This window comes from Vanellus vanellus (assembly GCF_965231255.1).
Source record: "Vanellus vanellus genome assembly, chromosome: 5".
NCBI classification, from domain to species: Eukaryota; Metazoa; Chordata; class Aves; order Charadriiformes; family Charadriidae; genus Vanellus; species Vanellus vanellus.
Genome location: NC_138910.1, coordinates 22728738 through 22754921, shown reverse-complemented (window position 1 = coordinate 22754921; position 26184 = coordinate 22728738). Strand labels below are relative to the sequence as shown.

Below are 26184 nucleotides of genomic sequence, written 5' to 3'. Positions count from 1 at the left end.
CAAGAATGTGTTTAGTAAAACCTCTGGGTTTTGGAGATAAAAACTTATCACTCACAGCAACTCCAAAAATCTTGTAGATGTTGTGCAAGCAGGCAAGAAGCAATGGTATAGTCTGCAAAAAATGTTAGAATACAGTTTACTGTCCACTTGTATTATATCTTGCATGCCTACAGCATGAACCTAAATTGCCTAGGAAACTGTTAGAGTAGAGCTGTAGAATTAATCTGATTTTGTAGACCTTCCTTCATGACTCCATGAAAATAATATTGTAGTGTAATTGTTATGTATTGTATGAGAACTTAAATGTCTCTCTCTATCTCCTGATATTTATCTGGAAAATTTTATCACAATATCTTGCATAGAATAGATAAAATTTAGTAGCATTTGTTTTTCTTTGGTTTTGCATGGGTGATTAGTTCAAGCCAAAGAAAGTTGTGGTGTGGTTTTTTTTTTTGTTTTGTTTGGTTTTGTTTTTCTTGCTGCACATCTATTTTTAGCCAGTGGCTGCTGCAGCCATAGATTTTTTACGTTCAAGGATTCTTGAATATTTCAAATTGCTACAGATGTCTTTGATTTCCTCTAGTTTTCTCTCAGTAATTATGAATCTTTTCCTACATTTTTGAGTTGTCATCTTTACTCACTGTGTCACTTGGAAATTACTGATGCTTTTGATTGCTCTGTGTAGAAGCAAAAGCCAGTGAATGAATTAATAATCCTGTATCTTTTCCTCTGTTAATAGAGTTATTTTCTAGCTAATATTTTGTAAATAGTTTTAAAACTCTCTTTATAACAGGAGGACAATAGCTCATGGAGGCTCACTGATTCCTCATCCATATGGAATCACTTTATTTGAACACAATGTTTATTTTACTGATTGGACCAAAATGGCAGTGGTGAAAGCTAACAAATTTTCAGAATCTAACCCTCAAGTGATCTACCAGTCTTCACTGAGACCTTACGGAGTGACAGTTTACCATGCTGCCAGGCAGCCATTTGGTAAGACAGTAAGTAGATTATTAAGGGAGGTTTAGGAACTATCTTACCAAAAGTTTGTAAAAATTATGAGACACTTATTTTGCTGTAAAGAACTAATAATTAGATACATAAATTTGTATTGTAAAACTGGACTGGTTTTTATCGCACAGGGGTTTCATTCAGCTACAGTAGCTAATGAACTGTCACATGCAACATTTAAGTGTGGGGAAGCTTATTAAACGTATTGTTATTTGGAAGAGTCAAACTTGTGCTTATGAGCAGTATTGGTGTTTGGGACTTTTTTTCCTCAACACTGCCATGAGGGTGCAGATGGAAAAGGCTACCAGTGTGAATGAATTCTGTGCGATATAATTCTGGAGTAGGTCTATATGCAGAAAACTATAGCCCAGGTTATGGCCTCAATGCTGTGTGCTGAGTATCTCTGTACAGACCTGAGCACCTTGAGTGCTGGTTAGCTGTGATGTGATTTCAGTGCATTCCAGTCTAGAACTGATGGCATATGATTTCCATGTGATGTAATTTTCACAGAGTCCACATAATTTATTGTGAACGTTGAAAAAAAATCCTGAAAAATCAAGGTAATGGTGTAATTAGGTTGATAGATGAAATTATAATCCTACCTGTATTATTTTCCAGTAAGAAATCCTTGTGGAAGTAATAATGGGGGATGTGAACAGATCTGTGTTCTCAGCCACAAAACAGATAACGATGGACTAGGTTATCGCTGTAAATGTATACTGGGCTTTGATCTACACATAGATGGACGACATTGTGTTGGTAAGAAAATGCCTTATGATTGTTGGAAATAGCTCTATTCCATTAGCTCTAGAGTTATTTCTAGAACATCCTTCTCTTCAATAGCTTTGTGGGCTCAATATGCCACGGACTTAATGTTTATCCATCACAACTCTTGTTGACAGCTTTAAATGTAATCATTTCTGCTGGTGTTCATTTCAAGCCACAACAACTTGTACTCACCACATTTTATAAACAATTTAAGAGAGTTAGATATGGAATATGTATAGACAGCTGTATGATTAAACTCTTACTCCTGAAATCAAGCATGGATGCTTACTAATATGCAGATTTTGCATTATTTTGAACATGTAAGCCTGCTTTCCTGTGCAGTAACGTGCAGATTATCATAGAATACCAGGTTGGAAAGAACCTCAAGGATCATCTGGTCCAACCTTTAAGGTTGGCCTTTTCCCTTTGAACACATATGGAAAGAATCAGAGATTTGGTTTTGGAGCTGTGGGCTTCTATCAGCAATCTGCTGCTTCCTGTTTGAGTGCAGGATTGTCACTGATGAGAGTTTTACCATGTGTATCTATTGACAAATTAAGCTAGATATGTTGTCGATAGTTATACTATTTGACCATGCATTTATCTGACTAGCTCAGATGTGATCTGGTTGTATGGTGGCTTCACAAAACCTGTGGGTTATTTTTTAATAGATGATTGTAAAGAGGTGAGCACAGAAGGTGATTTCTGCTTCCACAGGGATAATGTTTTCTGTAAAGGTGTATTAGGACCACAGTAACAACACAAGAGGAATATCTGACCACATCGCCTAATGTTCTGGGTTAGATTTTGTTTTTCTTCAGTTTTTAGGTCTGTGTATATATAAATTCCTATTTTCTTATTCTTCCTTTTTCTATTACTAAGCTATTAGTATTGTCAAAGGAAAAGAAAGCTTTACAGTTAACTAATGATCAATTATCTTGCCTTGTGAGTAAGTAAAAACTGTCTGATATTTTCTTTTGCAGCTGTGCAGCAGTTCCTGCTGTTTTCATCCCAGCTGGCAGTGCGGGGGATCCCATTCAATCTCTCCACCCAGGAAGATGTGATCATACCTGTAACAGGGAGCCCTTCGTACTTTGTTGGAATTGACTTCTATGCTCAGGATGACACCATTTTTTTTTCAGACACAAGTAAAGACATGATCTATAAACAGAAAACCGATGGTTCAGGTGAGAATCATTCTTAGGAACTGTAGAGTAATTGTGGTAAGGAGAGTAGAATATATATTTCTGAAAAGAAGCATGAAAAGTCACATTGTGAGATATACAGATAAATCTCAGTGTGACCCAGTAATCTGAAAAATGTTTGTCAAAAATGTTTGTTCAACTCATATTAAGCTTGTTGAAGTCTCCCGTTCTTTGACAAACTTGCTGGATGTGTTTGGGAATGAACGATTTGTAGCACTTCTCACTACTAGTATTTGTCATCACCAATCTGTTTATGCAGACTAGTATGCCTTTCAGTAGTATGAAACTGAGTTTCTCTTTTTATTTGCCCTATCTGGAGAGCAGGATGTTTACTATGGTGCTGTAATACAAAAAAAGAACATTATGGTTGTGAGATTTTTGAAAGTCCTATTTGTGGTAGTGTGAAGAATGTTTCTCTCCACTTTATGGTAATGATCAGATATATATTAAGTCATCATATAGTCTTCTGAGCTTGCTTTCTGCCTTGGGTCAGAGTAATGGTAAACTGCAGCTGACCATTACTATGCAAAAAGTAGGTAAGGTCTGGCTGTTGAGCAAGATGTCATTACTACACTGACCTTACTGACCTTCATTCATAAAACTCAGCTCAGTGTAAACTTAGTGGCAGATTTTTCTCTTGCCTTTGGCTAGTCTTTATTTCTCCTCTTCCAGGTTTACGCTTCTCAACATATACCTCCTTTGCGCCTGGAGCGAAGGGCACACCCCCTCCCCTTGGTTATTGGTCTTAATATTAAGTAGCACAGAGGCAGCATTTTAACCAAGGGAAACCACTAGTTCTGTGAACAGAATACTGCATTCATGTTATTTCCTCTGTTCCTAAACATTTACAGTCATTACGTGTGTTATAAATCGTAGGAAGAGAAATCCTGACAGCTAATAGAGTGGAAAGTGTTGAAGATTTGGCCTTTGACTGGATCTCAAAGAATCTATACTGGACAGACCCTCGATACAGGAGCATTAGTGTGATGAGGCTGGCAGATAAATCTAGGAGAGCTATTGTTCAGAATTTAAATAATCCTCGATCAATAGTGGTTCATCCTGTTATTGGGTAAGTTTAGCTTTGATTCTCACTTGAAACTATGTGAACAAATTTATGGTCTAAGCAGAATTGAAGTTAGATTTACATCTCATTCTGGATTTCTGTTTAGATTTCAGTTTTCTAGTCTTTATTTGCTTTATACTGGCCTAGGATTCAGCACCCAGAGAGGGCAAGGTGATACAGATTCCACACGAAAGAAGCACTCAAAAAAAATCTCTTTAAAAGCATCATTTTTTTTTCTCCTGTGTGTTGACAAACATGCAAAAGAACTTTGTTTCTTTGTATCACTCAGATTACAAAGGTGTTTCTCATAGTTGAAAGATAAAGTTTTCTAAATTATTTTAATATACTTTCAGTTCCCAGAATGTTAACCTTGGTTCCTTTTTTTTTTCTATTTGAATGTCTTTATTTGAAACATATTAGATGCTACTGGCTGTATTTGATACAGACCTTACAATATGTGAGTCTGTGTACACAAATGAAGCCCTGCTTTTCTTTGATGGAAATGCTTAACTTCAAATTCTGTGTTATTTGGCCATGCCAAAAGAACGTTTCTTTCACAGCATAGTTCAGCTTCCTGCTGCCATACTACTGAATTTCTTAATTTTTGGATATTGAATTTTCATGTTTAGTAACGAAATATAGTTTTTTGGAAGTAATCTCGTAAGAATAGTGTTGAACATGGATCCTTGAGTATCCCAACCTTTTCTGTTTGCTGCTTTGTAAAGTTATTTAACTGTAGCTTCAACTCTTTGACTGTAGGCATAAGTCAAAAGGATCAGGAGAAACTTCTTTGTAATATCCATGCTTACTTGTAAGTATTACCTGGAAGGTGCATTTTCGCTTGATTCTTCCTCCCTCTCAGTACTTAAATTAAATCCTTAACAATTTCAACAAAGTCACAGGTATTTTATGTCTAAAGGGACAAACCACTTCTGAAGATTTTGGAAGTTGTTGTACACAGGATAAATATTGATTGTTGATACCACTACCAATTGAGGAGAGGGAGAGGGTCAACATAAAATTGTGGGGTTTTTATGGTATGTGAAGATCTTGTAAAAGAAGAATGATGATGCTGTTCAAATGTTTGCTCTGTTTAATTACGTTATATCATTGGGTTTATGTGTCTTCTGACATGTCTCCTTTCAGGTATATATTCTGGACAGACTGGTTCCGTCCTGCAAAAATCATGAGGGCCTGGAGTGATGGATCCCATGCCTTGCCAATTGTGAATACAACGCTAGGCTGGCCTAATGGCCTAGCCATTGACTGGAGGTAAGGACAATGCAGAAGACAGAGGAGCTTTTCAAGAAAATGTGTTTCTTCCTTTAAACTGTTAGGGATTAAAAATAAAGGAATTGTCTCAGATTGCATGCACTGGCACTTTTGAATTGAAGACCTTATTTTTCAATTCATTAAAAAGACTGTAAAATGTAGGATTTTCTCAGAATCTCTCCCCACACGCCCCAATACCCTCTTGTCATGGTTCAGATTATTATTTGAGAAAACGTTAATGCTTCCTAATGGACATAATGTCATTTGAAGAGTCATTTTCATTATTTCTAGTTCTCTAAGGCTGTACTGGGTGGATGCATTTTTTGATAAAATTGAGCACAGCACCTTTGATGGGCTGGACAGACGGACTCTTGAACGTATTGCACAGATGACTCACCCGTTTGGCCTTACTATTTTTGGAGGTAAGTCTGGAATTGAAAAATGTTATCTTATTATCACAGATTTTTTTTTTTTCATATGGTGATATGTGGTTACATGGGATAAAATAACATGGCCTTTGTAATGCTGCTTTTCCTATAAAAAGCACTGTTGAAGCTTTCTAGAAAAAAATATATATTTAGTACTTCTTGCTCATTTTCAGGACTGGTTTTGTGTATATTTGTGTTTAAATAATTCGAGGCAGATCAGGTAACACTTCTAGTGCAACAAGGCAGATATGCTGTACTAATTATGTCTTCCAAGGTGGGCTGCTCAGCTGGACAGACAAGGTAAATCACCTCCCTATAGATGATCAGCAATTTCAGGATTTTATTTATTGTATGTAGAGTTTATCAGTGAATTTATGTCGTGTGTGAAGAAAGTGTCAGCATCTGACCCCTTTTGATTTTGCATAAAAATGTTTTCCAAAATATTCTAAAATTTTTTTGAAAGTTGTCTTAATGAAGGACTTTTAAAATTGCCTTGGAATTTGAAATGTCAGTTAGGTCTGTTATATTTCAATTTAAGTTAAATCTGAGAAGTCTTGTTTTTCTAAGTTATGTCTGCCTGTGACTGAAGGACTCACTTTGACTGCATTAGTGATAAAAGAAGTCCTTTTGTCTTTTTCATGAAAAAATATTAAATTTACATGAAAAGCTTTGTAGTGTTTTTCTCATGATGCTTGATCTTTTATGTCATATTGCCCTGTAATTGTTATATGTTAAATGTCTTTCAAACAGGTTATGCCTATTTCACTGATTGGAGACTTGGTGGAATAGTTCGAGTGAGAAAGTCTGATGGAGGAGAAATGACTATTATTAGGAGGGGCATTAGTAACATTATGCATGTTAAAGCATATGATGCTCATTCCCAAATCGGTGAGCTCTTTTGTTGTACAGATGAAATACATGAAACGGGGAATAAGAGACAAAATATCGGGACAACAGGTTTCCACTCTCAATTTTAGAAATGGCTTTACTGAATTGTAACTGGCATGCAGGGAGGCAGCACGTGCACTTGCAATCACACGTTGTATATTTCACTTTTTGTGACTGTATGCAGTTTTCCTCTACCACTTCTATAACTTTATTTAATTGCCTTGTAAAATGAAATTATGATTCCGTTGTATTTTGTGTAATTGTACCACCAATTACAACCTTGTATTTCTCTTTTTCCAGTAGAAATTTTAGTTAAACTGAACTATTTATTTGGAGAAATTGGGTAAACGTTTATTAATCAAATTACTATTCTTAAAGTAATTACTGTGCATAAGTCTCTAATTTTTTCTTCTTTTCACTGCTGAATTCTATGTGATTCTATGATCTAAACCAAGGATGTGGTATTGCAGTTAATTTGGTAAAACACCCAATGCACTGAGAAAATATGTGATCAAACCGTGTGCTAAGGCTTACCATCTATTTGCTGTCCAAAGATTAGATCAGGTCTCCCAGCCTTGCTCGGACAAAGGTCCTTATTTGTGGTAGTATACTTGTTTCCAGACAGTTCCTGAAAATTGGCAGAAAACTAAATGAAATTTAATAGTATGTTCTTCGCTTCCATAAGCATTTGTGTCAATGAAGAGTATATGGAATGTGGGACTTACTATTATGACTTACTACTACTATTAGTAGTCAGTAAACTTGACCCTGTTTCGCAGTGTGTAAAACCAGGATTTGCTACAGCAACTTTTTTTTTTTGTAGAACATTATTTTACAGTTACTATGCACTTTTAATAGTTCCCAAGCCGTTACCAGTAGTGTATACATTGATTTTCTCTATCACTTTTTAAGGCTCTAACTACTGTAATAGAGGAACAAATCCCAATGGAGACTGCAGCCATTTCTGCTTCCCAGTACCAAATTTTCAGAGAGTTTGTGGTTGTCCTTATGGCATGAAGCTGGCTTCAAATCAGCTGACATGTGTTGAAGATCCATCCAATGAGCCACCCACTTTGCAGTGTGGCTCCTACTCATTTTCCTGTGGTAATGGAAGATGTGTTCCTCAATACTATCAGTGTGATGGTGTTGATGATTGCCATGATAACAGTGATGAACACCACTGTGGTTCTTTAAGTAAGTAATCCCTGTAATTTACAGTTAGTATTTGTTGTTTGCAGTTCAGAAAGTTTGATGGGTCAGTCTGATTTCATTGGAATAATGCCCAATTTTTTAGGGTTGCATCTGTGCATAAATCCTAAAATCTACCTAGGAGATTAATTCAACACTGGTCGCCTAAAGAATGCACAAAAATATTCACTATATATCACAATATATCTCACTAGTTCTCAAAATTCAACTTACAGAGTAAAAAAAAAAATATCTTGCAACAAAAAAACTTGTCTTTATATTTAGTTTTTTGTAAATTTTGAAAGATATCACTTGTCCTATTATGTCCTATTTTGATGCATGGGGAGGGACAAACCATCTTGATAAAGATGAAGACATTTAAAAAATAGCACCATAAGAAAAATAACAAAACTATATGCATTGTCTAACCTTCCTTTAAGATTAGAGCAGCAACTTTTATTTCGTTTAGATCTGAATAGAAATTTTTTGCTTTTCGCTATATTTGGGCACTTCTGAACTGTTTTTTATGTCTGGGTTTTTACAGTGAAGTGGATTAAAAGCACATTGGTTCATTTCCTGGTTTTACTGTAAAGCATCTCACACAAAATATTTTGTCGATCAAGTAAATTGAGAGAACAGTGGGATAATTATAGTTGATAAGATATCAAAGAGTTCCTGGCTTTGATGACATATTGGATGCTACTTTCTTCAGAGTTAATTCTTTCTTTTAAATCCCAAACAAGAAAAGAGGACGTGTAAATAACACGTGCTCCTTAATGTGTAGGACTAACTGATATGACTCGGGTATAAACTCTTTCTTAGTGGTGAGCTATTTTAGAATAATTAGAATGTCTTTTGGGGAAAAGGAAAGTGTAAAGCAAATGGCTACTTGAAGAAGTTATTTTTCTTGTTCTTTAGATTGTCTTGAAGTGCTTAACAATTTAATTTTTTATTGACTCTTGCAGTTTAAAAAAGGTTGTAAGTATCCTGTTCAATTCTGCATCATGTTGGCATGACAGACATTTTTCATTTTAAGGAATGTGCGTTTTAGAATTTGATGCGTATTATAGCCATTCTCTAAGTACACTACATGTACTGAATATCGTGGCAGGGAAGGCAAATTTTGGAGATCTTTATAAAAGTATCCTCCTCTTTTGTTTTTTATTTAGACAATACTTGTGCTTCATCAGCATTTACCTGTGCTAGTGGACAGTGTATTCCAGGACGATGGCGTTGCGATAAACATAATGACTGTTTTGATGGCAGTGATGAGTTGCATTGTCCTACACAAGGACCCTCTTCATGCCCTGTAACCCTGTTCACCTGTGATAATAGAAGATGTATTCCTAGGATCTGGCTATGTGATACTGACAATGACTGTGGTGATGGATCAGATGAAAAAAACTGCAGTGAGTATCACAACTGACTGTTGTTTTTTGAAACAACTGTGTATGTCTGCATAGATATGTCTGTTGGTGTAAGGATGATAAATAAAATTAGGAAGAAAGAACTAATATCTAAGTTTGACTAATATTTTGCAGTCCATAAGATGTGGAAAACTTACCCAATCTGAATTACCAGAGCCAAGTAGAATGCTGAAAAATAATTTAAAAAAAATAGAAAGGGACAACTGTGATGATAGTTATAATCATGGTACTACATAATGTCATACACTGCAATTTACAGCACAAAACAGCTAAAGCTTAGATGTTCTAAGCACTTATTTCATAAGTGATCTCAGTAATGACTAATGGTGTAGTCAGCTAACCTAGTCTGAAAGTTTCTACCAGATGTAGGACAGTAGTTTTTCCATATACTTTCTAGCGTTATTTACCACTGAGTGGAATCTTCTGTTTGCTTTGCGTAAATCCAAGCCTACATATGAACAAACAATTATCTGATACGAATGTAATAGTTCTTGTAATTTATATGATTACTAGTTGCTGTATTACAAGCTGCAAGCTACTGATAATGTCTTTCTGCTGTCTCAGTATTATGCTTATTTCACAAGAGAGAAAAGAAACACATTTGCGTTTATTGTCATTCTTAATAGCTTTCACAGGTACTTGTGAACCCAGGCAATTTCAGTGTCCAGACCATCGCTGTATTGACCCATACTATGTCTGTGATGGAGACAAAGACTGTATAGATGGTGCTGATGAGCATGACTGCAGTAAGTGTAACTTCGTTTGAATGTGTCCTTATTGTTTCCTCAGTCTTGCCCCCTGAGAGGTCTTTGGTGATCTCATATTACCAGGTCCAAGACAGCAGAATGCATAATAAACCTATCCATAAATTAACCCCGTTTGTGATGCTTGTTTTAGCATTTTTGTTAGCCCTTTGATCTCTAGGCTGGTTGCAAAGGACTGAAATCTGTTTCTTCTGTTTTCTGTAGATTCCAAGGTCACTGCATTTTCTGTGTGTCAGGGAAATCATGGCCTTCAGTGGAACTTGGACTCCTGATATCATATCTGACTTGGGCACCTGTAGAAAAAATTGGTGCAGTCTAGCTCTGTAAAATAAATAACATCAATATTTTTTAATTTTGTAGTATATAACTGCAGTGCCACCGAGTTTAAATGTCTAAGTGGAGACCAGTGTATCAGCACTTACTACCAGTGTGATGGTGTTTTTGACTGTAATGATCACTCAGATGAGACTGATTGCCGTAAGTATATTGATGCTGAAAGAAAGGTTTCAGTTATTAGGTGACGCTTCTGAAAATGTCCTTTATCTACTATATCAAATAATTGTCACTACTGTCCTTAAGACCTCAAAATTCTTTTTTAGGGAAATTTGTCTATAAATCGTTTTTTTTCTGGGCAGAAATTTCAAACGCAGTAGGTTCTATCTCAGGAGTAGATTTTTCTGGCAACGAGTAGAGTTTGCATTCCTTTGCCTCTTAACATTTTGTTTTACTTGGCATCTCAGTCTCAGTGTTCAAAAGTAAAATGAAGAAGTCTATTCATCTAGAAAACTGAAAACTGAAAACCTTGTATCCATGAGAGTTAGATTAAAATTTTTCTTTGAGTGATTTTTTACATTTAAGTTAGTTAAAATGTTCCAATGCAGGGCAGTGAAAACTAGTTTCAGCAAGTAATTTCATATTGCTTTGTGCATGTACATAGATATAAATATACATAAGCATCAATATGTGCATGCTCAAAATATAACAATAGTTGAATTGCCTTGTTCACCATCTTATAAAGTAGGAGTTGAATTGGCCAGATCCTGAAGTGTTGTGTAGATTGACTGACTGTGATTCTATGGCCTGATCTAAAAGCAACACAGTTCCTGATAGCGTTGTAACTACTTATGCAAGAGGTGAACTAAGCATAGTGATTTTGTGTCTCTGTCTAAAATTGAAACAGCTTCTGAACTGATGAATATCACTGTTTTAGCTACAAGGCCACCAGGGATGTGCCACCAGAATGAATTCCAATGTCAATCAGATGGCAATTGTGTTCCTGCTAACTGGGAATGTGATGGCCATCTTGACTGTGCAGATGGCTCAGATGAACATCATAGATGTCCTGCCAGGACCTGTCCTCCATCTCTTTTCCGCTGTGATAATGGCAACTGCGTCTATCGAGCATGGATCTGTGATGGTGATAATGACTGCAGGGACATGAGCGATGAGAGAGATTGTCCTACTCAACCTTTCCGGTGCCCCAGCTGGCAGTGGCAATGTCCAGGTCACAGTGTCTGTGTGAATCTGAGCAAAGTATGTGATAATTCTGCTGATTGTCCCAATGGAGCTGATGAATCGCCATTGTGCAGTAAGTTACTGCTCGAGCACCTACTATAGCCTGCTATGTGCTATGGCTTCAGAAAGAAATGGAATATTCGGAAAGCTGTATTTAGTGCAGCAACATTTCTAGCAGAAATTGTAAGCATGCTGAAATTAGAGCTCAAATTACTAAGTGGAACTTGCTTGCAGTGAAAGGAGACTATGATGATGACTGATGAATTCATTAGCTATGTCCAGTCTTGTGCTCTGAATTCAAACGTGGCTTCCACTGACTTTGCTATAGGTTTTTATAAAGCAATGTGGGAATGAGTTTTGTGTTCCTGAACACATTCACTAAAGCATGGTGTGCTTTTAAGTTCAGATGAAATGTGATTCAGTCCTTAATATTTTCTGTTAAATTTCTATCATGAAATCATGAAAAAAATCTAAAAGCTCACATGTAGCCGGAATTTGTATTTATGTTGATTATGAATTGATTTAAGCATAACCTTTTTCTTTCTTTCCTTCTTTCCTCCTTCTTCTCTTTAATCAATGCACATTCTCAGATGAACCCCAGCCAGGTATGATTTTAAAAATCATGATTTTAAATGATTTTAAATTATTGGTTATTAATACAAATTTAGGTTTGGAGTGGTACAGCAAATTTTTTATATTTCCAGCTAGTTTTGAAAAAAATATTGTAAATGCTTAGACAGCCTTCTGTTTAGCATCATTTAATGGGATTCGGTAGTACATACTATGTTGTTACCTGCCCTTTTGTGCATTGTTTGTGTTATATTTTGCATAAGGACCTCAGTCCAGTCTCACATTGCATAGCTGGTGATTGCAGAGTCATGTTTTAACAGCAATCTTAGGCTAGTAATGCAATTGCAAAGTAATAAATTTAGGATAAGAAGATTTTGTTAACTATTTGCTTATTTCCTTCCTCAACCCCATTTCAGATCAGGAAAGCTGCTCTGATAATAATGCTGGCTGTACCCATGAATGTGTTCAAGGACCCTTTGGAGCTCAGTGTACCTGTCCTGTTGGATACCAGCTTGCAAATGACTCCAAGACCTGTGAAGATATTAATGAATGTGACCCTCCAGGCTTTTGTAGTCAGCATTGTTACAATGAGAGAGGGTCCTTTAGGTGTTACTGTGATGAAGGATACATTTTAGAAACCAATGGGAAGACTTGTAAAGCAGCAGGTGAGGAGCGTCGATGTCAACCTGAAGAATGACAACAGTGTCTGGAAAATGTCCAGCTTTGCCATTTTCATATTGTTCTCCTTTAAAAGAGCTGATGTAAACAGCCACTTAAAGTTGTTCCTGCAGATGACCCTTAGTATTAAAACTGTCAGCTGAGGGGTTAATTGGAAACTATTATTTCCTTGAAAGAACATATTGAAATTAACACTGTAATTTTTAACCCTGGAATGGTCAAAAATAGTATTCTGAAGAACAACAATGCCAGGCACCTGTAAGCCATAGTTTAAAGTATAAAGTTCAATGCTCACAGAGTGTTTAAATCCCAGCCTTTCACAAGACTTACCTAGTGTCTATGCCATACTTTGCTCATTTCTAAAAAGCAAACAACACTGACACAGCCTAGCTGTCTGTTGTTCTCTATCTCTTATGTAATACACTGACAGTACGGAGGAGCCATATACCCAGTGAAATTTGTCACCACAAGTTTCCTGATTTAAGAGATGTACTAAGATTGTGGAAGATTCTTGAAATTTACCTGCAAATAAGTTTGGCCCTTACTAATAGGGAGCTTCTCATAGTTTGCTGTCTTTATGGTTGCTACTCTTCAGTTGTTTTTCAGCAGTTTATCAGTGTAAGCTGCTGCAATCTAACCACAGCAGCCTATGGCTTTCCTGTAATCTGTTTATTCTGCTCCCTGGTCCCCATGCAGTCTAAAGGGGGGCAAAAAGAGCAGGCTGGCTAAAAAAGAGGAAGAACCAAGCTGAGTAGAGTAACTGGTGGTATAAAGAACTTTGTGATTTGAATCAGGACTGGGAGCTGAGAGTGGCTTTATGGAGGAATGAGGGTTGGATGTCAGCAGCAACCTGGTTAGACAATGGGAAGAGGACCCGAGGTCTAGATATGAAACTGGAAGGGGAGCCTAGTAGAAAGAGTAAGTGATGGAGAAAGGGTGGAGAAAAGCCAAGGTAGATCCAAAAGTCAGGATGGACAGAATGGGTATGTTAAAATTTCTTGGCCTGAGAATTGATTTGAATTTGTCCTTTCAATGTATATATCTAGATACAATAGCTTTGATGCTATAAAGCCATGTCAAATTGCCCAGTGTTTCTTTTTCTTTCAGAATTACAGTTGAATAGCTTATTGGTTTATTTTAATTTCTTTTCCTTTGACAGAGTCTGGGAATCTTCTTTTGCTGGTGGCAAGTCGTAACCAAATTGTTGTGGACAACATCACCTCTCAGTCACACAGTATTTATTCTCTGGTTCGGGATGGGAGGAATATTGTGGCTATTGATTTTGATTCAATCACAGATCGTATCTTTTGGTCTGATACAACACAGGATAAAATTTGGAGTGCTTATCAAAATGGGACTGGCCGAAAAATAGTAAGTTTAGTCAAGTTATTCTTGTCTCTTCGCTGGAGAGAGAAAATGAAGACACTATCTCCAGTTAACAAAGGGGAAGAGAGAAATCCCAACATAGTAAGAAGAGAGATAACGTAGAGAAAGTAAAACAACTTTGTAGATACTAAGTCAGCATTTCATATAGCTGTTTGAAAAAGAAAACTGAATGCTTTCAAGAAGCCCTTTTTAAACATCAGGCTATAAGTTGATTTTCCTATTAGTAGATGCTAACTTCTTCAATAGACCCACTGAATTTAGTAGGAGTGTTTGGGTATATGCTTTGTCAGCGCCTTGAACGTGTACATTGTGACTCATTCTGCGTAAGAGACCCAGAAAATGTTGGAGATTTGGTTCCCCATTTTTCCCTATCTATAGAAATGGAAAGGGTAAAATTTGAATATCAACTAGTTTGTTCTCTCTCTCTCTCTCTCTCTCCTTTTTTTTTTTTTAATTTTTGTTATTAAACAGGTGTTTGACAGTGGTGTCACCGTGACTGAAAGTATAGCGGTAGATTGGGTAGGTCGCAATCTTTACTGGACAGACTTTGTTCTGGAAACAATTGAAGTCTCTAAAATGGATGGGAGCCACAGGACTGTGCTGATTAGTGAAAATATAACAAACCCAAGGGGACTAGTGTTAGATCCCAGAATTGAGTAAGATTTTTTTGTTTGTTTTGTTTTGAAAAGATGCGTATTTTATGATGTAACGATATTTCAATTGGAGATATGCCCAAATTTTATTATAATTTTAAAGTGACAAGTGGAAGAGAAAACTCAAGACAATTTTTTGAAAGAGTATGTTTGCAGAGTTGATTTAATATTTAAAGTCATATGGTAATTATTTGTAATCTGTTGCTCCATTTCACTATAACAGGATGTTTTTTTTCCTGTAAAGCAGATTTTCCTACATTTGCTTCCTAGTTAAGAGGTATTAATTGAAAATTCTGTCGTATCATTATCAGTTGGTGGTATACCACAAACTTGCATGTAATATAATGTGGTATGCCTACCTGGCAAGGAACAGGTTCCTTCATAGCCCCAAGTCTAAAATAATTATCAATTCCATATTAATGTTATCACAAAAGCACCTTCCCATTTCAGACAGCAAGTGGCATAGAGTAAACGGAATGTTATGATTTGAACTGTTCATGTACTTTTACTGCATTTTAGCTCTTCAGTACCTTGAACTCTGTTTACTCCCAGCCACGTGGGGCTCTTCAGTTATAGCACTGTTAACATTATCCGTGCATGTCTGTAAAAGTACAAACCTATATCAAATTATTATTTAGCAACTGTAGAATCAGATTATAGTCAATGTTGAAAACCAGCAGTAACAGTAGCTTCTATATGCTGCTACTATTGACAAATGAAAACAGCAGTAGAAGTATTAAAAGAATTTTTACAACAGAAATTATGGTAATATTTTAAGTAAGCATATTGCTGAAATTAACAATTTTGGTATCATTGTGTAGGACTTTTATTAAAAAGGTTGTTTCTATTTTTTGGCTAATGAGTCTTTGTGTAACATTTCTCAGTAGGCAGCTAGGTTTTTTTTTCAGATTGGTAACGACAAGTTACTTTTTTCAGTGCTCATGTAATGTTCTGGACTGACTGGGGCCAAAACCCTCGAATTGAAAAAGCCAGCATGGATGGCAAAATGCGAACAGTGGTTATTAACAATAAAATCTACTGGCCCAATGGACTCTCCATTGATTACCCAAATAAACTTCTCTATTTTGCTGATGCTTATCTTGATTATATCGATTTTTGTGATTACAATGGAAACAACAGACGACAGGTGGTTGCAAGTGATCTGGTAAGTCATTAATAACAGACCATTGTTTTCCCATGTCCTTGCCAATAGTACTTAAAAACGTATTTGCACTGTCATAGACTTGGAGTATTTTTCTTCAAAATACTTGGGTGAAGCAGATATGCAGTATTTTAGCTGCTTGCTACAGCTGGAAAAAGAATTATATCTCCTATTCACAGTTTCTCAGGAGATCTTCAACAGAACCTGGAGCTGAGTGTAGACTTAGTGCTTTAGATTATTCTGTTCTGTCTGCATGCCTGAAGTCTAAAGGTGACATCTGACACTGCTGCTACTAGCTGGTGCACTTGCTGTAGGCAAACACAGAACAAAAACCTGGAAGAGCTTTCCCCAGTCACCTTCTGTGAGTGAAGCTCTGTCCCCGTACCAGCACAGTAGTTCAGATGTTCAGTTGGTACACATAATCTGGTATAAATAACCACACGTATATTTTCAAGAATTGAACCTTGGGGCTTTTATTTTTGGCTAGAGACAATTCTTATGAAATAGGAGCTGGTGCAATCTTTCTTGCCCCACTCCTAGTTTTCTGAACTTTAGATAAGCCACCTTCTTCATCCCTCTGGTAAATTATAGGGGAGCTTATCAGAGATGCAAGGTCATGACAGGTCTGTATCTCTCACTAGACTTTCCTCTTGTACCCTTGAAAATCTACAGTTGGGTCTTCAACTGTTGGTTCCCTGTGTTCTGCCCTACAGTTAGACTGCTGTGGTAATTCCTCATGCAGTACATCTCACAGGGTCTATTGAGCATTTTCATTTTAATAAAATTTATATTTCCCCCATAATTATGTCTTGTTTTCAGGCAATAGATGGTATTTCATATTCTTTTGCAGAAAAATATCTTTTGAAACGCAGCTGCTGTTTTTCTTATTTTTTCAAATTATGCTCAGCTCTGCTGTTACTTCATTGCAAGCTTTACATATACAAATCTCCAGAACTAAATTGCTAAACATCCTTGCCTTTTAGATATTGCAGCATCCACATGCTTTAACTGTCTTTGAAGATTTTGTGTACTGGAGCGATCGCTACACTAATCGAGTAATTCGGGCCAATAAATGGCACGGAGGAAACCAGACAGTTATGATTTATAACATCCACCAGCCTTTGGGGCTTGTGGCAGTCCATCCTGTAAAGCAACCTAGTGGTAAGTTCAGCAAAACAACTTCAGTAGTTACTAAAATAAGCCATGCAGTAATGTCATGCATAAGCACTCCTGGAATCAGACTTGTCAGCAAATGGGCTGTGTTAAAATAATTCATACTATTTGACTTGCAACTGAAGGTCATTTCAGCCTGTCCAACCTGGTGTTTAGGGAAAGTAACCAAGGCAGCATGGAAGCATAATGACTAGCCAAAAAGAATAACAGGGAAATAGTATGTGCCATTTTCTTGCATTTTGTTTTGAATGTATTTATAAGAAAATTGGAGCATTTTTGGAAAGCATTTTAATTTTTAAAACTTTTCTCTGTGGCCTACCACACTCAGTTCCTTGTGTATTAATAGTATCATTCTTTTAGACAAGATTACTGTCATCAACCTTCTCGGAAAGCACTTTTGCATTATTTTACTTAAGGAAATAATAAATAAACCCCTACATTGCATTCAAGATGCCCTCTGAGATCATATGCAGATGACCTTTTGCAGCCAAAAGACTGTAAAAAACAAATAATTTTTTTTTGTTTTGTCCCTGTTAGGTAGAGTTATCTTCCAAATCAGACTTTTGTCATTTCATGGTATGACTTGAAGAGTGGGAAATGTACTGATACAAATATTGTCATTCATTTTCTGCTATGTTTCTTGTGTATGGAGTGTTTCTGATTCATAAGTATGACAATGACTTACATTGTTATTTTTTTTCTTGAAAACTTTCATGCCGGGGAGGGCCCAGACTTGCATCTGACTGAGATGCTAGTAATTTCAGCACTATATTTGTTTTGGAACAACACCTTCCTTGGTCATGTTCTGAGCTAAAGCCACTCACCACTCTCACTACAAATTGTTCAGTCAACAGAGGGTACCATTAATTTACACACCATAGTTCTGATTTAAGAGGTTTTATTTTACAACCCAAGGTTTAAAAAACTTTATACCACTGGTGTTTATTTTTCCACATTGTTTATTTTTCTCATTGTATTAAATTAGTGCAGTTTATGATTTTTCATTTGCTCTGTTGTATTTGATGTGGCCAGACAGAGAAGAGAATAGAGCACTTGCAAAATAACAAAACATGCTAATGTTTACAAATGAAGAAATAAGTATTTGCTGATTGAAATTCCAGATTCAGTATTAAAACTGTCATCCTCTGTCCTTTTTTTGTAAATCATTAGATCTTACACCAACTAGAGTTTAGATTTGTTATACTGATGAGACGGACAATTTTCTTACAGCTCGAGTTCCGAGTTTATGCCATTGTTTTATTGTCATCTTATTAATTTGTTTTCAGTTCTTGTTATTTTTTGTATTGGCAACAATTGTGTAATTTCCTGGAACTTCCAAGCTCCCTAGAATAAGGCGTGCTGCAATTGCTAAGGCTATATTCAAAATCTGATTTTTATTTTCTTATGAAGGTGGCTCATCCTGAAAAATTCTCTTTAGCTGCAAGTTTGTGGAAGTGATCTAAACGGTTGAATTTTAGTGTTTAGTAATTATAGCAGTCAGGAGAGACCTTCTTCAATGTCTTTTACATTTTACAAGCTGATACTGACAGTTTCAAAGTGATCCAAGAAATTATGTGTTGAACTTCCACTACCTTTGGATGAGGTGCAGGCAAGTATTTTCTCTTTAGTTTTCTCCAAGAAGCTTCAGGAAATAATTTAAATCCCCCATCTACAGGGTTATAATGATCAAAGACTGAAAATCCTGCAGGCTTCCTGCTGCAGTTAAGAAAAGTTTGAAAAAGAGTTTGAAAGATTTTCTATGATGCAAAAAAAATTGAAAAGACCACTGTGATAATGGTACTGGTTTTACATGAAAAATTATATCCTGTTACAAGTGTATTGTATTGCTTGTGGTTCTTGGAAATAACTTATTTTTTTAATTTTAAGCAAAGAGTAATACTGATTTAGTCCTGTGTTGATACTATCAGTAGCAATGAGATTGAATATTCTTTCCAGTCCCTCATATTGTTACAGTTGCTAATACTTTCTTTTTTCTTTTCAGGTATCAATTCTTGTGCATCGTCCCCCTGTAGCCACCTCTGCTTGCTTTCTTCATCAGGACCACTTTTTTTTTCCTGTGCTTGTCCTTCAGGATGGACGCTTTCTCCTGATAACAGGAACTGCATGAGAGGTAGGGCAGTAATAATGAGAAATGAAAAAAAAAAAAAAAAAAAAAAAAAAAAAAGACCTGACACTGTCAGATCCATCCTTCTGTCAGGCAAAAATCATACTTCAGATCTGTGGGCCCTGAGTTTGGGGCCATTTCAGGCAGGCTTGGCCTAAATGTTTGGAGACAGGTTCTGGAAAGAGCTCAATCAGAGATTCAGATGCTTCTTTTGGGGAAATGGATGAACCCAGTTTTCTTTTATGCAGTTTAAAGAAGCTACATTTTAAAATTTTTCAACACATGGAATGTTTTACTGTTGGAATACATCTGGAAGGAGCTTAGTAACAGTTCACAATAAAAACATACTCTGGCAGAACTTTGTCCTTCTCATTATAAATATTAAACTGGGAAACCTGTTTTTAAGAGTTGCAGTTGTAAGAATGTCAGGATGCAGGACTAGACGGGACTTTCTTGGTTCTTCAAGTTTGTTTCCTTCTTGTCCTTGACTACCATATTATATGTCCCCTTTCACCAGTCAGGAACCAGTTTAAGATTAATTTGGTTTCTTGCCCCTAAAACTCACTGAACCTCATAGTTTTGATATTTGGAAACCTTCTGATTTTCTGTTCAAATATAGTCTTTCCCCAGTTTATGCCCATTTCTTATGCCATTGTTGTCCTTCAGGATAAATAGCATCAGTAGTTCTTCATCTCTGGTATATGTTATATGTATTTGAAGTGACTATTACATTCTTCGTCAGCCTGTTTTGCTAAGAAGTAAGTTGTGATCTTTTGGTTTCCTCTAATCAGGAGAGATGCTCTCTCTGTTCTTAATCACTCTTTTCAGCCTAATGCATTTTCTAATTCAGATCAAAATTTCACAGCTTGACCTTTTTCCCTCCTGTGTGAAAAATAAGTATGCCAAATACAGGAGGTCTAGAAACACAGCCTAAAATTACAGACGCTACTGTAACAAAGCTAACCTTTGCAAGCAAAACTTCATATCAAAAAGTACTACTGAACTTTCTTTGAACAGTCCACAGGCCTCAATGACTTGTAAGAACCATTTAGCCAATTCATTAAAAAAAAGTCAGAAAAATTCAAACTACTGCAGGCAGTTTGTGACCAGAAATTTGACCAGATTAATTTTGTCAGATGAAGCATTCATTATTAATTTTTCCATCATTTGTACAGATATAAAGTGTACTTTGCTGCCTCCCTAATAAGGAAGCTTCAGATCACTGAAATTTAAGTAGAAATTATCTTTGGGATGAGCTACCACCAGAAATCTCTGTCAGTCAAAAGATAGTTTTCCTTTAAAACTATCTAAATTTTAAAAGCCGTATCGTGCTGATTTCCTGCTTGATACTTAACAGTGTGTTCTTTAAAGAGCTGTATTGCATTCACGTTTTTCTTAGCAGCAGTAAGAGAACTACCAATTTATATAATCTGAAATGAAGTGCAAGTTTGTTTAATCTATCAAAAGAAAAAGATTTCTTTTAGAAACCTGTACTGGTTTTAGTATGTGCAGGCTTATAGAGGGATCATGATGAAAGAAATGGAACAGATGAAGCACACGCACATGTAGAGGTTGACCCAATTTTGCCACCGAATTGAGCTATTGACAGTCTTTATCTTTATTTCCCACATGTTGCTAAGTTCCCTGTGTCTCCTTAGGTACGGTTGTGGCCCTTTTATAAATTACACAATTGCTCATAATAAATTGTGTAAGAGAGAAATAGAAATATCCTTCTGTGAAGCACAATTCTTTTAAACTATATGGTCTTCTTTTTTTCTTTTTAGATGGAATTTATACATTTAAACAGTATGTAAAAAAAAAATTTACAGATTTCAGGATTTTTTTTAGATAATGTATTTGCTGAAAGTCAGCGCGTCAGAAAAAAAATATTAAAAATGTGCCAACTCCTTTCATGGTAAAAGTTTTCAGTTATTGCTAATGATTACAAAGGAATAGGCATTTGCCATTTCTTTTCTAATATTTACTATAATCCTTATCCTTGCTGTCATTGTTTACTTTATTAGGCCAGCACAAACTTTCAGAGGAAAGATTAAACTGAGCTGCATGCATTTGGTTGCCCAGTGTCTCTACAAAACAATGATATTGCTGGTCTCTGCCTACTTAGTTCGCATATTAAATACTGCTAACTTCATGTTGATGGAAAGTCATTGATTCTAGGATTGCACCATTTTGCACATTATTATAAGATTGGCTTTGCACTTGTTTTACCTTAAACTGCATTTCAGGTTGATATTGAAGATGATAATGTAGCTGGGAAAAAAAGCAAGGAATTTGTGAATATTAAAATCTTGTATTAATATGGTAAATTTGCATATTTAATATAATAATACATGAATTTTGTATGGATTATCATTTGTCATGTAAACCTGTATTAAGTTTAAGAATTGCAGAAGTTATATTAATGTCTATCTGATGAAGCTACATAGATTTTTAGATATGCAAATTTGCTCTATTGTCCATTATATGAATGAGGAATAATCAGACTGTATAGATTAGCATAGGTGTTAAACTTAAAGGAAGCAACCAGCAAAAACATTTCTGTAGAATATAATTGGTTTAAATGAGGCTATCAAACTTCTAAAGTACAAACAGTCTAGCCTAGAGAATTCACATATCTGTATTTCAGCAGGATTCAGTAGTGTTGTACTGTGTACAATTAGAAAGGGAATAATGACTCAAGGGTCTTGTATGCATTGGAACAATTTCACATGAATTTAGCTGTTCTTTGCAAACATTTCATAGAAGAGCACTGGTGTGCCACATTCGTGGGGAAAGAAAATGGAAGAAGTCCAAGAATTTCACAAGCAGAGCTAGCTATAGGTCTTCAGGCAACTGTTTTCCAAAATGTGATTTTTTTTTGCTGAGACAAACAAAATCTAAGCTTATGTCAGATTTGATAAATAGTTTGAGCTGCCAGACAGAAGTACGGCGAATAACTTTTGAGATGTGCAATGATGCTGTGGTCTTTCTTGTCAGAATTTTCACTGCAAAATTTATATAAATGTATTAAACAGCCAGTAAAGAAAATCAAAACAAACAAACAAAAAAACCAAACCAAACCAAAAAAAGTCTTTGATCTAGTATAAAAGAGGAAATGGTTTACTGCTACCTTGTATGCAGCAGCAGCAGGCCAGTTCCTTATCAAGTGGTAGCTTGTGCCTATGGAGAGAAGAGGCTAGAATTTGTTCTCCAAAGGCAAAAGCACAAGGAAGAAGGGAATTGATGTTCAGGAGATTCTCTTACCCTGCTCTCTAGCTGATGAGAAATGAAGTTGCTGACTGACACTCCACAGCTCCTCAATGCTTTTTCTCAGATCGCCTGACTAGATGCCCTTTGTTAATCAGATTTAAGCATAAGGGTAAAAGTTTACCTAAAAGTAAATATATTATAAGGCAGTATGTCTACTCCCTTAGAGATAAAACAAGCAAACACAGTACTGCAGTTGTATTTAATAATAAAGACCAGCAGTAGCTGCTGTGACATTGTACCTTGCTTGTGAGTCCTGCTGAATAGGCATTAGAACCCATCTCAGGTATATCCCGGAGAGCCCTCAGAGCTTTGTCCTGCTGGTTCCCATTCTCAGAGGTTTGAAAAAGCTGCTCAGCAGCTGCGTGAATGTGCTTCCCTTAGCCAGCAATGAGTGATCCTGCCTTATTGACTTCCTCCTTCTCAGAATTTGCTTGCATGTGCATTGTGATTGCACAGTGCTTAAACTTTTAAGTATTAAAACAATTACAATAAACTCACTATGAGTGAGAGAACAAACTTAGAGGTAAGTGTTTGCAAAGCATCACTCGTAACATTCAACCATTCTCAGCCTTAAGGAACTTGTGGGTGGGAGAGGGGAAGCATACCATAATGCCATTTTCTTGATTAGAAACAGCTCTGAATTACATTATATGTTTTCACAGTTGAACATCCTTTCCTTATTGCTGTAAGAGATAATATAATTTATGGACTTTCTCTGAACCCTGAGGAGAAGACGAATGATGCTATGGTTCCAATAGCAGGAGTTCAAAATGGTGTTGATGTTGACTTTGATGACTCCGAACAGATGATTTATTGGGTTGAAAATCCAGTAAGTTAGTATTTGTATTCAAAATGTGCATTTTAAAATAATATTTTTGACTGAAATATATTAGCCTTGCAGGTAAGAATTTTGATAAATATAATTGAAAGGAATGAAAGGTTTTTTTGGGGTTGATTTTTTTGTTTGTTTGTTTTTTCCCCCTAGGATAAGATAAAGAAGCTTCATGTCTTTTGTAAATTAGTTTTTTGTAAATTAGTTTTCATCTTTGTCAGCTGAAATATTTGATTAATGCTATTTCTGGCTCAGCCTTAGACATGAACAGGAAATAATGGAAAGCATTGACAGACCTATACTCTCAGCCCCACTTTGCTATTGTCTACTCCTTCCCCTCTCTCTTGACTTAGGACTTAATTCTGCAAACACAAGCAGAAGTGGTATGTGGGACACAGTGGCACTGAACATTAGAATGAAAATGCATGCATCTAGTCTGAGTGCTTAATGAAGTAATATAGTAGAGAGGCATCTTTAAGTAGAAGAAAATGGTTGCAAAGTCACAGCAATTTCCAGGTAGCATGTATAAGGCTTACAGGTCTAAAAACTGGTTTGAACTAATTTTTAATGGTTGATTATAATTGTTTGACTACGCATTTTTAATGCTTGTCCTGAACTGAGAAATGACATGTGTTCCCTAAGGCTAACTTGCCATAAAAAATTCCCCCAAATTCCCCAAAATTCCCAATTTTTGCAGATGGACACTTCAAAAAAAATCTGTGGCGGTCCGGGAGATGGATGTGATAGGAAACTGCTGGTTCAGCAATAAGTGTTCGCTCTTGGAAAATTAAAAGCGGTTCTCTTTTTAAGGAAAGCAGTGTTTAGGTCCTGCAGAAATATAATGGTAGATAAGGAGATTTCTGTAGCTATGTTTTACAGAAACAATTCACACTAACTTGTTACCTTTCATCCTCACAAGATTCATGGATTTTTTTCCCAACCTGTTTCCCTTACATTTTGCTGGTTTGATGTAAAAATAAGTTTAAAAATCACTAATTTTAGAGCCTTCTCTGTGTCACTCATAAAGGAATTATGATTTATTTAATTATTTATAATTTTTAAATTGGAACATTTTAAATAGACCTATTTAAGCAAATCTTTGCCCCAGGAACTAGATAAATACTCAGGAATCTGTTTGATGCTCTGTGCAGTCTGCAAAAATGTTCTTGACAGATCTCAGCCAGCAGATACAGCTGACATTTACAAGAGGTTGAACAGTTCTGTAGGAGGTCATGGGCTGATATATCCATTAACAGGGCTGGCAAGTGAAATGCCAGGTGCCTCTGCAGGCTGAGTGCGGGTAAGTGCTGTATTTCAGTTCAGTATTGAGCTCCAGCCTGACAAACTGATGACTATGGGCTGTGCCTTCTATCTGTACCTGTGACCTGCAGGCCTCAGGCTGCTGTTGCTCCCCAACAGAGCTGAGACACCTGTGTCAGTCATGACTTGCTCTCTGAAAAAAGGTATTTCTCTAGTTTTTAATGACAGAAGCATATTTGCCTGCATTCTTAATTGTAGTGCTTGTCCATTATCACAAAGCCCTTTGCTTAACACCCTGTTTTGCCTCCATCCTTTGCACATTTGGGTTTTCCTGGGGTTTGTTTACACTTGCATAGTTTGTAGCTGTGATTTCACTGCCAGTGTTGGCAACAGTTGAAGCTGCCGTTAGAGCTCAAGTGAACATTAATCAACTTGTTCACCCTGTCTGAAACAAACTCAGGAAACAGAGGTAAATACCAGTCCTCCCTATTCTACTTGAAAAACACTTCCAAAGTATTTTTTCTTTAGCTGTCGTGTTCCATAGGTAATTAATTGTAAATGTCAACAATAGGCAGGAGAATTCCTAACTCTCTTTAAAGGGCCTATCATACTAGACACTGTTGTAAATATGCAATGTCCATCGTGCTTTCAAAGTAAGGTTTATACAGTACCAAAAGTTATCTTACTTTCCTGCTTTTTTTTTCTGTAGGCCTAGGGATTCAAGGACAGGTTAATTTGCAAACAGTATTACATTGTTAGGATTCAGCAAGTAGCACGCTCAGGTGTCTGAGAAATTCTACCTATTTAAGCCAGCAGTGAATTTGGCCTGGAGTTCTTGTTCAGATTTTTGCCACCTGATATGTTGATTCCTTTCTGAAGCACCATTTTCAATTCTGCAATGAGATATTTAGACAGTATGCAGATACCATGGTAACAAAGCAATTAAGAATATGCATGGAACAAATGATCACTGGGTGCCTTTCCTAAAGTTGATCCTACCTTGTTTCTGCTCTGAGATGGCAACTGCAACCTTTTCTCCATTTTTTACTGTCTGGGTCTGCTCTGTCTCTACCTCTTCCCTTCCTGAACCGGGCTAGTGTTAGCTGCACTGCTTCTGTCTTCAAGTGATGCAAAGTTCAGGCTCTAATGGTGCGCTGTATGTCCCATCTCTTCAAGTTGGCAGTGCCCCTTTGTCTTTCCAGCAGAACAGACCTACTGCATGTGTTGCCCCAGTGAAGAACTGGGGTGGTGAGTCCCAGTGCTGCCTTGTTTATGAGCCTGCACCACAGAGTGAGATCTTCCCAGGACAGGTGCAGCATGTCTGCATCAGTGGAGGAGGAAGTAATTAGTGAGGAGAGAGAAACAGATTTTAACACTTGCTCACAGCTTCCCTAATCCTACTGACCTCTTCTCCAAAAGGCTTAATAATGTGCGATAGCTGCTGGTAGTTCAATTGTGCATTAATACTAGCTGTGAAAGATTCACATGATAATAGTCAGGACTTCTGCAGAACTCCTGTAAAACTGACGTAACCTGAAGAAAG

At 36.5% G+C, this 26184-nt stretch overlaps 1 protein-coding gene across 1 annotated transcript in view; it reads left to right on the top strand.

Annotated features, from left to right (window-relative positions):
- The window catches only part of LRP2 (LDL receptor related protein 2), a gene marked incomplete at both ends in the record, with an annotated part of 131999 nt that overhangs the window by 45677 nt on the left and 60138 nt on the right, over positions 1 to 26184 (top strand). The window contains 19 exon segments of the mRNA XM_082483721.1: positions 794 to 996; positions 1633 to 1773; positions 2766 to 2969; positions 3864 to 4056; positions 5197 to 5322; positions 5614 to 5744; positions 6501 to 6638; positions 7551 to 7832; positions 8996 to 9235; positions 9880 to 9999; positions 10378 to 10494; positions 11228 to 11605; positions 12519 to 12767; positions 13940 to 14151; positions 14638 to 14822; positions 15756 to 15984; positions 16965 to 17142; positions 19157 to 19285; positions 23212 to 23378. Of these exon segments, the coding sequence (XP_082339847.1) occupies positions 794 to 996; positions 1633 to 1773; positions 2766 to 2969; positions 3864 to 4056; positions 5197 to 5322; positions 5614 to 5744; positions 6501 to 6638; positions 7551 to 7832; positions 8996 to 9235; positions 9880 to 9999; positions 10378 to 10494; positions 11228 to 11605; positions 12519 to 12767; positions 13940 to 14151; positions 14638 to 14822; positions 15756 to 15984; positions 16965 to 17142; positions 19157 to 19285; positions 23212 to 23378 (3622 nt within the window).